The sequence below is a fragment of the Bufo gargarizans genome, chromosome 2, assembly GCF_014858855.1.
Source record: "Bufo gargarizans isolate SCDJY-AF-19 chromosome 2, ASM1485885v1, whole genome shotgun sequence".
Classification (NCBI taxonomy): Eukaryota; Metazoa; Chordata; class Amphibia; order Anura; family Bufonidae; genus Bufo; species Bufo gargarizans.
Window position 1 is genome coordinate 471,692,324 of NC_058081.1, and position 14,252 is coordinate 471,706,575.

A 14,252-nucleotide genomic window follows, 5' to 3' on the forward strand; every position below is an offset into this window, starting at 1 on the left:
GTAATTTGCTGCAGATCATTTGCAAGACTAGAATCCCCATCTTGGTATCTGTCAGTATTCCGTCCCTGTTGTGTCTTCATGCCTTGGAATAAAATTACTCTTTAAATTGGGGTTATTATTCTGATTTTCAACATTGCCCTGAGGTGGCGAGGATTATAAATCAATGTGATAATGGACTTTGCTCTTCACAGCAAAACTTGACAATTCCATTTCCGTTTTCCCTCGAGAGGCACCGACGCAAAAATCTGATAGGTTCAGTCTGTTGTCAGGGTTGCATAATTATTCCTGGTGTAACCTTGTCTCTCTATAAGTTTGTCAACAAGTCCCCGGTGACATTGGGCTTGGAGCCGTCTGTCACAGAGATGAATATATATATTAATATAGAATAGAAGTATATATATTTTTTTATTTTTATAATTTAATACATCGAATGGGTATAAAAATTTGATAACCATCAAATGAATAAAATATTTTCCTCTAGAGCAAAAAAGTTACATCACAATCGGAAAAGTTCTGACATGCTCAATCTGATCCTCATAAATTAACCACCTTTTTCCCCATAGGAAACCATTGATGTTTTTTGGTATAGTTTGTTTTTGTATATACATTTTTTTGTAACTTTTACTTTAGTCATTTAAATCTCTTCAGTTTAAAGGGGTTTTCCGAGGTTTTGATACTGATGACGTATCCTCAGGATAGGTCATCAGTATCTGATCGGTGGGTGTCCGACACCCAAGACCTTCGCTGATCAGGTATTTGAGAAGGCAACGGCCTTTGTCGTTCTTACTAAGCACAGCGCCGTACATTATGTAGAGGAAGTGCTTGGCATCGAGGATAGATCACCAGTATCAAAATCTCGTAAAAGCCCTTTTAATATGCTTTGGAGTCCAGTGGTCAGCTATTTCTATATACACAGTCATATAGGGAAGGCTTTCAATCACTAAGTGGGATCGGAACGGGCTTAAACACTGTTGGGGTCATTTTATTAAGACCAGTGATGTATATGCTGGTCTTAATGCCCCTGCGCTGGCGGTGGATGCGCCAAAGTTGTGTAGAGGTGCAAGCCTCTACATAAGTTTAGTGCTTTGATCCGCTGGCCGTGCGACATGGTCTAAACTACACCAGCTCCCTTTTTAAGACCGTTTTTCCATGCCAAAACGGTGAATGAGATGGGCCAGCTGGCCTGCCCACTTTTTCTGCCACCTCGGAAAGGGGAGTGAGCGGGGAAAAGTCGCAGATTTGCCTGCAAATCCCCTTTGGAACCAAACCTGCAACAAAAGTACGCCAAAAAGTGAGGTGCTTCCCATAATACATGACCCCCTTTGTGATCTGAAATGTAGAGGTTGTCTAAAGTGAACTCCTAAGTATAAAAAAAAGTAATCTTTTTTTTTTTTTTTTTGCAGACATTGTAAATCTGGATTTGAAGTCCACGATGAGGGTGTTGTACAACCTGTTTACAAAGTACAAGAACTTCGAATGAGACACCGCTAGAGAAAAGCCACTTCTGTGTCTGTTTGTTTTTTTTTTTTTTTTTTTATAAGTCAATGGGTCTCAATTTTTCACCATGAATTTTCCCTCACTGGATTCACTACAAATGGCGCATTCTGTATTTATATAGTCAATCACAAATTTGGGCCCTAAACCAGAGAATTTCTAATTTTTTTTTTCCTTTTTTTTTTTTTTTAGTTAAGAAAAACTTTTTGTACATATATTATTTTTATTATTTTTGTCTTTGAAGTTTTGTCACATAAAAAAACTTTGGAACTGTAGTTGTCCTGGTTGCCTAAGCTACATGCGTGAAGTTTAATGGCTGCTGTGACTACTACTCCTTATCAATGACTGACATCTCTGAGGGACTCAAGGCTCCTCAGATCGGTTAGTGTTGGGCAGTATCTTGTGAGCAGTAAAGGAACTCTGCTCGATATAGATGTGTCTTGTAAGTTTGCACCTTTTTTGCGGTCCGCTTGAATTCAGCACAATTTGGATTACAAGAGAGCTAAAAGCAGTGGAGACATTCAGGTTACATTAATGTCTGCGGCTACTGAATAATTGATCCACTGTCTTGATACTGATTAGTAACGCCAGCGGATAATTAAGAGTCCTTCTGTCCGACATAAATTTCCGTTCCTTTGTCGAGAGAAAGCTAGTGTCCTCATTGTGACAAGCCACTACTTTAAGCTCGGGTGGGGGGGTAATTACATCTGTATTTTAAAGGAGGTTTCCAGGACTATTAAATAGTTAGCCATCAATATCAGAATGGTGGTGGTCTAATAGTATGGAGCTGTCTCTGGTAAACATCGAAAAAGACACTGAGTCTGACCCTTACCGATCTGGCATTGATGGCCATAATTTTAGTAGTCCTGGGAGACCCTTTTCAAAGATACTTTCTGCTTTCAGATTTACGTAAGGGGTAATAACAATAATAATATAAAACAACTAATATATATGTCTATACAGTATATGTATATTGATTGATCGACCTAGATCTATCTAGATAGATATTATGGGACAATGCCATCCAAAATGGTTATGACTACTTTAGTATTTTGCCAGTCCTCATCATTGTCACTTTAAGTAATTCATGAGGCCACATAAGGTTTCCCTATCTCCAGCATTACTATTTTCTGATGACGTACACGCACCCCCACCACTAGACTGAATACCTCTTTGTGGCATATTGTATTGTCACGTGAAGGTAGCTGTATCCAAATCTGAGGTCATAACGTCGTCTAGAACTGGAAACCTTTATGAACAATGGCAGCTTACACTATTTAATATATTGATATGTATGGCACCTTACAGTTAGAGACATAACTGTTAGATATTATATAGAATAATATACTTAGTAATTACTTTACATGGCTTCTCCTGATCTTAACGTGCAGCCTATATTATAATCTAGAGCTGCACCAGTCCCTGCTGGTCCTTCAGCGACAATATTCCCTTCATCCTATACTTGACCACTTCAGCCAATCACTAGCCCCAGTGGTCACGTGCTGTTTCTCGCACCTAACCGCTGATGCCAGTGCTTGGTTGCAGTGGTCAAGTACAACACATGTTCGCTGCAGGGAATGGAGTGATGATATATTTAAAGGGGTTTTCAAAAATCTCAGAAAACTCCTTGATCCTAGTTCACCCAAGGGTTTTTCTGCCTGCAGATTAAAACCATGTTCGACGTGACAGGTTCCCTTTAATGGGCATCTGTCAGGAGATTTGTACTTATGAAACAGACCTGTTACATGTGCGCTTGGCAGCTGAAGGCATCTGTGTTGGTCCCAAGTTCATATGTGCCCACACTGCTAAGAAAAATGCTTTTATATATGCAAACAAGCCTCTAGGAGCAACAGGGGCGTTGCCTTTACTCCTAGAGACTCTGCTCTCTCTGCAAATGCCATGCTGTCTGCACTTTGATTGACAGGGCCAGGTGTGATCACGTTTAGGCCAGACACACACGAGTAAGTTGAATGCGATAAACTCGCGGCGTGTGTCAGTGAGAGTTCCCATTCTGGCTTCCACTCCTTTGACAGGATCGCACAGCATTATAGTGATTTATAATGCTCTGTAACCCTGAGAGTCCTGAAATGTACTGTATTACACTGACAGCATTATGTCAGTGTAATTCAGTAGATTCCAGGACCCTCAGGGTTACACATCATTAGACATCTGTATAATGCTGTACAATCCTGTCAGAGGAGGGGTAGCCAGAACGGGACTTCTCACTGACACACGCCGCGAGTTTATCGCATTCAACTTACTCGTGTGTGTCTCTCCTTAAACGGCCTGGCCCTGCTGTACCATTTTGGGAAGAGGGTGGGGTTCTGAGGGGTAGGGGGGGTACCTGTTATTGTGATCGGTGAGGGTCCCAGCAGTAGGACCAACACAGATCTAATAGTTATCCCCTATCCTGTGGATAGGGGATAACTTTTAGAAACGCCCCTTTAACTATAAAAGGTTGTTTGTGGGTACAGACCAGTAAAAAACAAGTCCCTCTTTATCAGAAATGTAAAAAAAATTGCAACAAAATTTTGCGCTCCATCTTCATCTCCGTTTTCTATATTGTTTTGGTAGCCATTTTTGCTAAACTGACTACCAGTATGGCTGAATTTCCTGTTCTCACTTTTGCAAAAATGGCAGCGGTAGCTGAACAGGAAAAAGTCCAATAAACCTGTAATAAAGAGACCTAACAGTCATGCCATCTTGCGGTGCCATGCAGCCACGGCTTTCTAATCCTGCACAACCATTTTTGGGGATGTTGGGGGTGGTCCTATTGGTTGTCCCCCAATTATACCAGACATAACTTGATATGGTGAGAATTTGCCAGAAAATAACTTTGTATGTACTACTGTTTTCTTGTATCATACATTAGATTCCAAAAAACGGCTCTAATCCCCCCCCACAGAAACAGCGTCTCTCCGGTCCGTGGGCTGTGTCGGATACTGTAGCTGAGCCTAATTTGAGACTGATCTGCAATTCCAAGCATGGCCCATGGTTTAGAGTGCCGCTATTTCAGGGAAAATAGTAGACCCAACAATAGAGTTAAAAAAATAACGCTTGAATTTATTTTCTGATAATATCTACGAATGTGGTTTTTGCTGTAATATTACTTGAGTTACTGCCTATATTAGGATCACTGTTTTGCGATTTTTATACCAAAGAACCATGGGGTTCTGTATAACTATACTGTTCTACTTATTAACCTGTGTGCCTGGTGAAAACCCATACAGAGAATGCCTCAGGTTCTGTTCTTTGTGTGGATCCACCGTTATTTTCACTGCTGTTTTGCTATTTATATCAAAGTTGGTTCTTTTTGCCTTTTGTAATAAACGTCCATATATTTATTCAATGGAATTGTGTTGATAAATATAATAAAATATGATGTTCTGAGATAAGAATTTATGGTTCATTTTTCTTCCGGTTATAAGCTATAATTGGTTACCTGAAGCTTTACCTGCAACTGTAAAATCCTTATGGAAACCATCAGCTATCTGCTTTTGCTAGATCTATTGTCTTTGTAATAGTCTTGATACTCCTATTGCCCCGATTGTGACACAAGCAAGAGTGAACACCATCTGCTAAGATCATTCAATCTGCAATTCTTATTTTGGCCACCAGGTGGCAGGCCAACATTAGAAATAAGCAATAGACAGTAATAAATTCATTTAAAAAATACGATTATTCAAAATGAAAAAAAAATATGTGATTTTGTAGGCTTAAATACGAGCTTCAAAATCATTACAAAAAAGTAAAAAAATAAATAAAAATATCTAAAAAATGTAAATATAAAAGTTTAAATCATCCCCCTTTCAGTATAAAAAACCCTGAAATATCTAAATAACAAAAAAATATAAACATCATGGGTATCACCGCGACATTTGTAATTTTTTTTCATTGCTTCTCTGACCCAAAAAATGTAATAAAATGTGATCAAAAAGTCACACACACTCCAAAATTGTATTCATAAAGACTACAGATTGTTCTGCAAAAAATGCTCAGCTCAGTAGATATAACTATAAAAAAAAAACTTATGGGGATCAGAATATGGTGCTGTAAAGAAAAAAAAAATTCAAAGTTTTACAATTTTACTTTTACACTATTTAGACATAAAAACCTATACATATGGGGTATTGTAGTAATCATACTGACCCATGAAGGGTATGGGTCAATTTTTCTGCAAACGGAACGCTGTGGGAACAAAACGCATAAAACGGTGGAGGAATTGTGCTTTTTCCATTTCCCACTACATTGTATGCCATAATTAATGGTGGCATTAGAAAGTACAACTTGTCCCGCAAAAAATAAGCCCTCATACTTCTATGTGAATGGAAATATAAAAAAGTTATGGCTCAAGGAAGATAGGGAAGAAAAATGAACACTCAAAAAAGAAAAATCATTAAAGGGAACCTGTCACTTCCCCAAACCATCCCAAGCCGCCAGCAGTACCTGCGTTTAGCCAGCTGTGTGTTTCTCATGATGCCTTTCTTCCTGAAGGCCGATGCAGCAAAAATACTGAAAACTTTGTTTTATCCCCTGCCCGTTGCGCTTCTCCACACCTGCTTGATGTCAAAGGGGCAGCGGCCTCCTTGCTTCAAGTCACGGTAACCGTGCCCCTTTCCCTGCCCCTTCGCTGTGACTGACAGCGCTTATGCACGAGAGTTCGGCTGCCTTTGTCGAACAGCCGGCTGACAGTCACAGCGAAGGGGCAGGGAAAGGGGCACGGTTACCGCGACTTGAAGCAAGGAGGCCGCTGCCTCCTTGACTTCCATAATGTGTGGAGAAGTGTCACGACCCTGGTCATGGTCGTGACTCCTGTATCCGCATGCTGTTGCCTGCGGTCTGGTTTGGTTGTTCAACCACAGGTGAGGGCCGCTAGTATGTTGCCTCACTTGTGGTTGCCGCTGGCAACATGTAGTTATTTCGCAGTTTAGCAGCCTGAGCTGGTGCTAGGCAGCTTGCTGCAATGTGCATGCGGTTGCACCTGGCAACCTATCTTTGTTAGGTGTGTCTTTTGTATATCTGGTGTGCACAGGGTTTTAGTTATGTGTGCACTTTCTCCTTTAAGTGGCTGTCTTCCCTTCCCTGGTGTGAGAAGGGTTAATTCCCTTCTGTGTGTGTGAACACTGGGTGTGTCTGTGTGGGTGTGGCTACTTGGGCCTATATTGCTTCTGCTGTGATTCAGAAGTCTGAGGGGTACTTCAGCTATGTAAGCTGGAGTCATCCTCCTTCTTATTTTTCATCTGCCAGTGAGGGCCACCCTTGTGGTCATAGATGTTTATATGTTCAGTTGATGTTGTATTCCTTTTGTTATTTAATGCGGCTATGGATCTGGGTTCCTGTGTGTGTATGTGTGTTGGCTGTGTCCATTTAAGTATGGTGTGGACATCAGCGTGTCAGCACAGAGATCCAGTCAGCAAGGCTGTGGCAGGTAGGTGGAACTAGTGCAGTTCACCTGCCATATCCATAGGTCTGTTTTTGTACCCCTTTTCCTTGCAGCTTGGCCAGTGAGATTCCTGTTCCTCCGTGCCTAGGACGAACAGGTCGTCTTACCCTGCTCCTAGTTCAGGGCCACCCTGAGGGCTAGCAGGGACTATTAGGTTCCGGTGTATGAGCCCTCCCACAATCAGGGTTGGCTCATATGGTTAGGAGTCAGGGTCAGGTTAGGGACGAGATAGGAGGTGACCTGCTCCCTAATTCTGTCGTCCTGGCCGAGCAGCCAATAACATCTTCTGGCATCGCACGGCTGAGGGTTTTCCCCATCCTCAGCCGTGACAAGAAGCGCGCCAGGCAGGGGATAAAACAACGTTTTCAGTACTTTTTCTGCATCTGCCTTCAGGAAGAAAGGCATCGTCAGAAACGCACTGCTGGCGGCTTGGGATGGTTTTGGGAGGGGTTCCCTTTAAGGAGGGAATTGTATTAAAGAATGTAACTTGCTTACCTGTTCAATTCCCTGCTGCCCTAGTGGTCCCCACCGGTTCTACAGTGAGGATGTCACATATATCATTCATGTGACTGCTGCAGCCAAGTACTGGCCTCAGTGGTTACATGATATACATGCAAGGTCGGTGATTGGCTATCGCAATTTTGTACATTATACCATCTCGGCAGGACCGCTAAGGACCACCAGAGAAGTGGGGGTGTTGAATGGGTAAGTAATAGGGTTTTCTGTCCTTAGGCCAATCTCTTGAATCCTGGCCAACCCTTTTTTAGTTTTGAAAATTATTTATTGGGGTTATAAATTATTATAATAAATGACTTTATGATATAATGGCTGCTGTGTATCATAATATATATTATAACAATGGAAAAGAAATCAGGAAAGAGAAAAGAAAAGGGAAATTAGAAATATCGAGTAACATTTCAAAAAATTTACAAATATGTGTACATAGAAATGTAATGGGGATCTACATTCAAGCAGGTCATCAATCATATTCCTTGTAGGTGTATAGTAGAATGGCATTTTAACAGTGGGGGTATTTTATAAAGTAATGCAATACCGGAAATCAGTAATGGCTATACCTTTCAAATAATATTCTTCCTGCCACGTGTGTGTGTGTGGTAGGGTGGGAGTAGAGGTTGGGGCAGCTCACAGCAGCCATTTAAGTCAATAGGAGCAATGTAAATGCATATGCAGTGAATTCCTCCTTTTGGTGACTGCTAGCAGCCTTTGAGGGAGACCATGTTCACTGTGACCTTCTGAACTCGAACTAGAACCAGCCCTCTACCTCACATGGATGCAGAGATCTCTCCATTCATTGCTTCAAGTACTCTGCTAGATTCTCTTGAAGCTGGCAGATAAAGAGACGTGTTCTTTCTCAAGGAGTGTGTCCTTTCTGCTGCCTTGTACCTGTCACAGCTTCTAATAGTAGATATGGCTGGTGGCAGTTGAAGGACGGAACTGTATGTGTGTCCACCTCCAGTGAGGTGGACAGAGAGATAAGAAAAGGAACAAACAGCAGATGGCACTATATAGATTACATTTTATTGAATAACTCGGCTGAAATACATTTTTACTTACATGCAATTACAAAAGTACCATATTTTTAGCTCTATAAGAGGCACCTAGGCTTTAGAGGAGAAAAATAAGATTTTTTTTTTTTCGTCAGACCTCAGCTCAGAGCCTCAATCAGACCACCCCCCCCCCAATGTTGAGCAGAACTCAGATCAGATCTCCAATGTTAATAAGACCCCCAGGCAGACCTCAGATCAGACCCCTAATGTGAATATGACCTCCATTTAGACCTCAGATCAGAGCCCCAATGTGAATATGACCTCCATTTAGACCTCAGATCAGAGCCTCAATGTGAATATGACCTCCATTCAGACCTCAGATCAGAGCCCCAATGTGTGTAAGAGCCCCCCTTAGTCAGACCTCAGTGCAGACAAAAATTAATAAATGAACTTACCCACCGGCCGCTGCTGATATCCAGCACTGTTCCTGGTCTTCCTGCTGCGCTGTGCTGTGACCAGCGCATAGTGTGCAGAGCCCTGCAGGAGAAGAGCAGGTAGCAGTGAGTACAGAGCCAGCACAGGGAGTGCTGCATTCACTGCTCCCTGCTCCTCCTGTACCAATGAGCACTTCCATAATAAAAGCGCTCATTAGTATTCGCCCCAAAAGACGTACTGACTTTTTCCCCCCACTTTTTGTCTTTTAGGATGAAAAATACGGTATTTATATCCAGGTACTAGTTTGATAAAGTAGAATATTTTGTTTTCGTAGGACTCGCCATGTAGTCAGCAAAACTGCCATTGATTTGTGTTCTGGAAGATACAGAACATTCTCTCGCCTCATCAAAATGGCCGAATACCAAGAAGCACTTTTCAGGCTTCAGTCAGTCTTTCACATACTGTAGTTTGCTGCTTTGTGAAAAAAAAAATATTTATCGCTATTTATAAAGCAGCCCATGAAAGTGATTTGCTATTCTCTGATGTTTATTACAGGGCTTTGGGCCTAGTTTGTTCTCTGGTTGCCTAGCAACCTGCCACACTATGTTTCGGTGGCTCGCCACATTTATCCCTCAGTTGTTAGGTCTGTTACTTAATATACAGAAGCCAGGGTGGATTTTAGATTTTCTCACCACACATGGCACGTTTTCTATGTCTGCTGTTCATGGTTTTATACAAAAGCAAATTAAATTTACACAAAACCCAACAAAGCCTTTCCTTCTAAGGGCTGAGATGTTAATAGACGTGTACATGACAAATAATTGGTGCATGCCACCGCTTATCATAACTTTCTACCCAATATGGCAGACCTCATGGCTTTTGTAACCTTGGCAAAGATGGCCAGCTCAACAAACGACCAAAACGCCAATTACTCTGCTAGAAAATAAAACATGGTTATCAGACTTTGGCTACCGCTCTAACTTCTGATTTACTTACGGTATATATAACCAACTTTTGGAAGGAAATCCACTTTAAGCAGTGATAGTTGTTCTTAGTCACTGAAGGCGTTGATGACCAGTTCTCTTACCTCACAGTAAATAGGTCGTGGTTTTGAGTCCAACCAAGGGCAGTATCTGCATGGAGTTTGTATATACACGTGTCGACAAACCCACAATGGTCACTGGAATAACTGGAAACTGACAATAGTAATAATATATAAAAATGTAAAACCAGACATTGCTTTTGAATTGTGGTTCAGCACAATTTATAAAACCAACTAATGAAACTGTCCTAGACAAAAATGATGGTACCTCTAGAAAAGACAGAAAAACATTTGACCAAAGGGACTTTTAAACTAAGGTGTCCTGTTAGCATCACAGGTGTCTTCAAACTTGTAATCACTCAGTCTGCCTATTTAAAGGGTGAAAAGTAGTCACTGTGCTGTTTGGTATCATGGTGTGTACCACACTGAACATGGACCGAAGAACGCTAACGAGAGAGTTGTTCCCAGGAGATTAGAAAGAAAATGATAGATAAACATATTAAAGGTAAAGGCTGTAAGGCTGGGTTCACAGTATGGCATCAATCTGAGGCATCTGTTTAACGTACAGTTGTGTTCAAAATAATAGCAGTGTGTTTAGAAAAGTGAATAAAGCTCAAAATCCTTCTAAAAGTTTTTTTTTCCCATGCACACAAATGCATTGGGCACACTACGCATTTTATTCCAAATCAAAACATGAAGAAAAATATATCAAATTTGTGTTGTTCCTTAAAAAAAAATGAAGAAAAGTGAATATCAGTATTCTTCTTTACAAACTCAAACATTCACTATATAAACTTAAAAATGTTTGAAGATTTTGCTTTCCTTTGAATCACTTAACTAATATTTAGTTGTATAACCGCTGTTTCTGAGAACTGCTGTACATGTGTGTTGCATGGAGTCAACCACCTTCTGGCACCTGTGAACAGGTATTCCAGCTCATGATGATTGGACTACATTCCACAGTTCTTCTCTATTTCTTGGTTTTGCCTCAGAAACTGCATTTTTTATGTCACCCCACAAGTTTTCTATTGGATTAAGATCCGGGGATTGGGCTGGCCACTCCATAACGTCAATCTTCAATCTTGTTAGTTTGGAACCAAGATGTTGCACGTTTACTGGTGTGTTTGGGGTCATTGTCTTGTTGGAACACCCATTTCAAGGGCATTTCCTCTTCAGCATAAGGCAGCATGACCTCTTCAAGTATTATGATGTATTCTAACTGATCCATGATCCCTGGTATGCGATAAATAGGCCAAACACCGTAGTATGAGATACATCCCCATATCATGATGCTTGCGCCACCATGCTTCACTGTCTTCACAGTGTACTGTGGCTTGAATTTAGTGTTTGGGGGTCGTATAACAAACTTTCTCCAGCCACTAGACCCAAAAAGAACAAATTTACTTTCATCAGTCCACAAAATGTTGCGCCATTTCTCTTTAGGCCAGTCAATGTGCTCTTTGGCAAATTGTAACCTCTTCAGCTCATGTCTTTTTTTTTTTTAATCTTCCTGGAGCTGATTGCTGGCTGAGTCCTTGCCATTTTGGCTATTTTTCTATCCATTCGAATGGTAGTTTTTTGCTTTTTTCCACGTCTTTCAGGTTTTGGTTGCCATTTTAAAGCATTTGCGATCATTTTAGCTGAGCAGCATATCGTCTGCACTTCTTTATATGTTTTCCCCTCTCCAATCAACTTTTTAATCAAGGTACACTGTTCTTCTAAACAATGTCTGGAACGACCCATTTTTCTCAGAATTTCAGAGAGAAATGCACTGTAACCAGCATGCACAACATTTTCTGCCTTCCTTCCTTAAATAAGGGCAATAATTGTCACCTGTTTTTCGAAGAATGAATGACCTCACTCATTGAACTCCACACTGCTATTATTTTGAACATGCCCCTTTCAATTATTGATTAAATTACAAAGAATCAGCAGCATGCATGTCATGACTGTCGGGTCTGTTGGATTTCTATTACTCTACTACACCTGCTAGTAAATTATTTGCTATGTAGAAATATCATTTCTACCAATAACTGTGATTAATCAGGTTAGTGATGTGTGACTGCTATTATTTTGAACACAACTTGTATACATTTTTTGTATACGTCTCTGCAGAGTCTAACGCCTAGATGTCTTCAGCTTATTGCTTTACGAACATATTTGCATACTACATACTAACACAAACTTCTCTTAGTGAGACACACTGTACCATGAATATAATAGCAGCATACACTGTGCCCCTGAATACAATCGTGACATATTTTGCACACTGAAAGTGCCACAAACACAGTTCTCTTAAAGGTAGTACTGCACACTCTGTGCCGTCTTTACATTACTTTACATACAGTGCCACATGCTTGTTCACCCCTATAGAGAATGCTAAATAATCTTTGAAATCTATAAATAGTTCCTTAATGATCTGTGCCTCATGTTCTCTGGCCTCTTTATATTTAGTTGTGGCTGGGAGAAATCATCATGGTGGTCTGAGCCAGGTGGAGAAGAATTCTGGATGAGTTGCTAAGGGTAAAAGTTTATTTTGTCACTGACTGCATGTAATCAGTGCTTTAGTCACTCGCATAGTCTACATCGTGATGATGGGTGGTAGCATTCATGTTTTGTGAAACAACTCTCAACATACTGTAGTGTCCCACTAGGTAAATGTGGACACTACACAAGGGTCAATATGGCCTTGTTATTCTCCACCTCCTGTGGAACAGGGCCATTATATTTTATATGATGTTTTCATGTGTTCTTCCTGTTATCTCCTGTATCAGGCCTGTTAGGGGTAGTTCCTCCTCCTAGACAGTAGAGGGAGCTAGGGAACCCCTAGTATATATAGTTAGGCCCAGACAGGAAAGGGGGAGGGCAGTATATTCCAGGAGGCTAGTTAGTGCAGTCTAGCCTGCCTGAGGTTCTTGAGTAAAAGAAGCTCAGAAGTTGCCATCCAGGGGAAGAGTTTGCCTTCTGAGAAACCAAGTTCCTATCAAGTACAGTGCAGAGCCAAGTTTAATTCCAGCCAAACAGAGAGCTGAAGGGCAGAAGGATATTCTACAGCAAGGATTTATAACAGAGGAAGTTTTCCCTACCTAAGGATAAAGCCAGCTATAGGGCATACGGGCCTTGGAGAAAAACAGACAGGATTCTGAGGAAAAGTGCAGCCTGATCTGTAAGTGTTATTCCCTTTGAGTATCTTGCAAGGACATTGCCTGCCGTTTTATATAAAGCCTACCTGTTACAACCTGTTTACATGTGGAACTGACCAAAGACTTTAAATAGTTGAACTGTTTCAGTAAAAGGAAGTTTTGGTTCACTACAACATTATGTTCCTCAATTATTACTACAATGAATCGGTGTGCCACCGTTACTGGCACTGGCGTCACAAACTTAAAGGGATCTTGCCACCGGCACATTAAAAACCTGCAACACCCAGGGCACCTCACCTACCACCTGGCCTGGTCCCTATACACAGAGAGAGTGCCCCAGAGGATCCATGTGTCAGCCTCTCCATCACTGCTGTACGCCTGCCCAGGGTATATGAAAAACTGTGAGTACCAGAAACACCCTCGGTTAGTAACTACCCCTGTGACCTCACCATCGCTAAAACCCTTCAGGGCTGCGTACTGCAATACTATTAAAACTATTCAGGCCATTCTGGGAGCTGTAGTTTTACACTGTATAAACTTATATGACAAGGGCTAACGTGACTATGCAAATAGTAACTGTACTGTACTTTTTTTTTCAGCTGTTCATGTATATATGTACTGTTCTTAGTTTTTGGGTTGCATTTATATTATTAGCTTAACGCTGATGCTGTATTTATGTTATGCGCTTGGTTCTGGGACTGTAGTTATGTACCATGCTCGGTTCTAGTGCTGCATTATTGTCCTGAGGTTGGTTGTGCTACCTGTATATGTACCTTGCTTGGTTCTGTTGCTGAATTTATGTTAGGAGTTTGGTTCTGGTGTTGTATTTATGTACTGTGCTAGGTTGTGGTGCTGTGTTTATGTCCTGAGCTTGGTTTTGGTGCTGTATTTATGTACCTTGCTTGGTTCTGGTGCTGTATTTATGTACCTTGATTGGTTCTGGTGCTGTATTTATAAACTTGCATGGTTCTGGTGCTGTATTTGTGTACCATGCTTGGTTCTGGTGCTGTATTTATTTACCCTGCTTAGTTTTGGTGCTGTATTTGTGTACCATGCTTGGTTCTAGTGTTGTGTTTATATAATGAGCTTTGTGTGGCACCACATTTTTGCCTCCACCTACTGTGCAAGTCTCACCCCGTTAATGGCTTTCCTAGGTTAACATCTCTGGACTGGTCCTTCTGGATGGT

The 14,252-nt window shown here is 41.1% G+C and overlaps 1 protein-coding gene across 3 annotated transcripts in view; it reads left to right on the plus strand.

Annotated features, from left to right (window-relative positions):
- PARVB (parvin beta) overlaps window positions 1–3,296 on the plus strand; it is a 53,724-nt gene extending 50,428 nt beyond the window's left edge. For all 3 annotated transcript variants that reach the window (XM_044281084.1, XM_044281086.1, XM_044281085.1), the window contains exon 13: window positions 1,404–3,296. In XM_044281084.1, coding sequence (XP_044137019.1) covers window positions 1,404–1,480 — 77 coding nt within the window. In that variant the 3' untranslated portion in view covers window positions 1,481–3,296. The remainder of the gene's footprint in view (window positions 1–1,403) is intronic.
- Window positions 3,297–14,252: the final 10,956 nt, after the last annotated feature.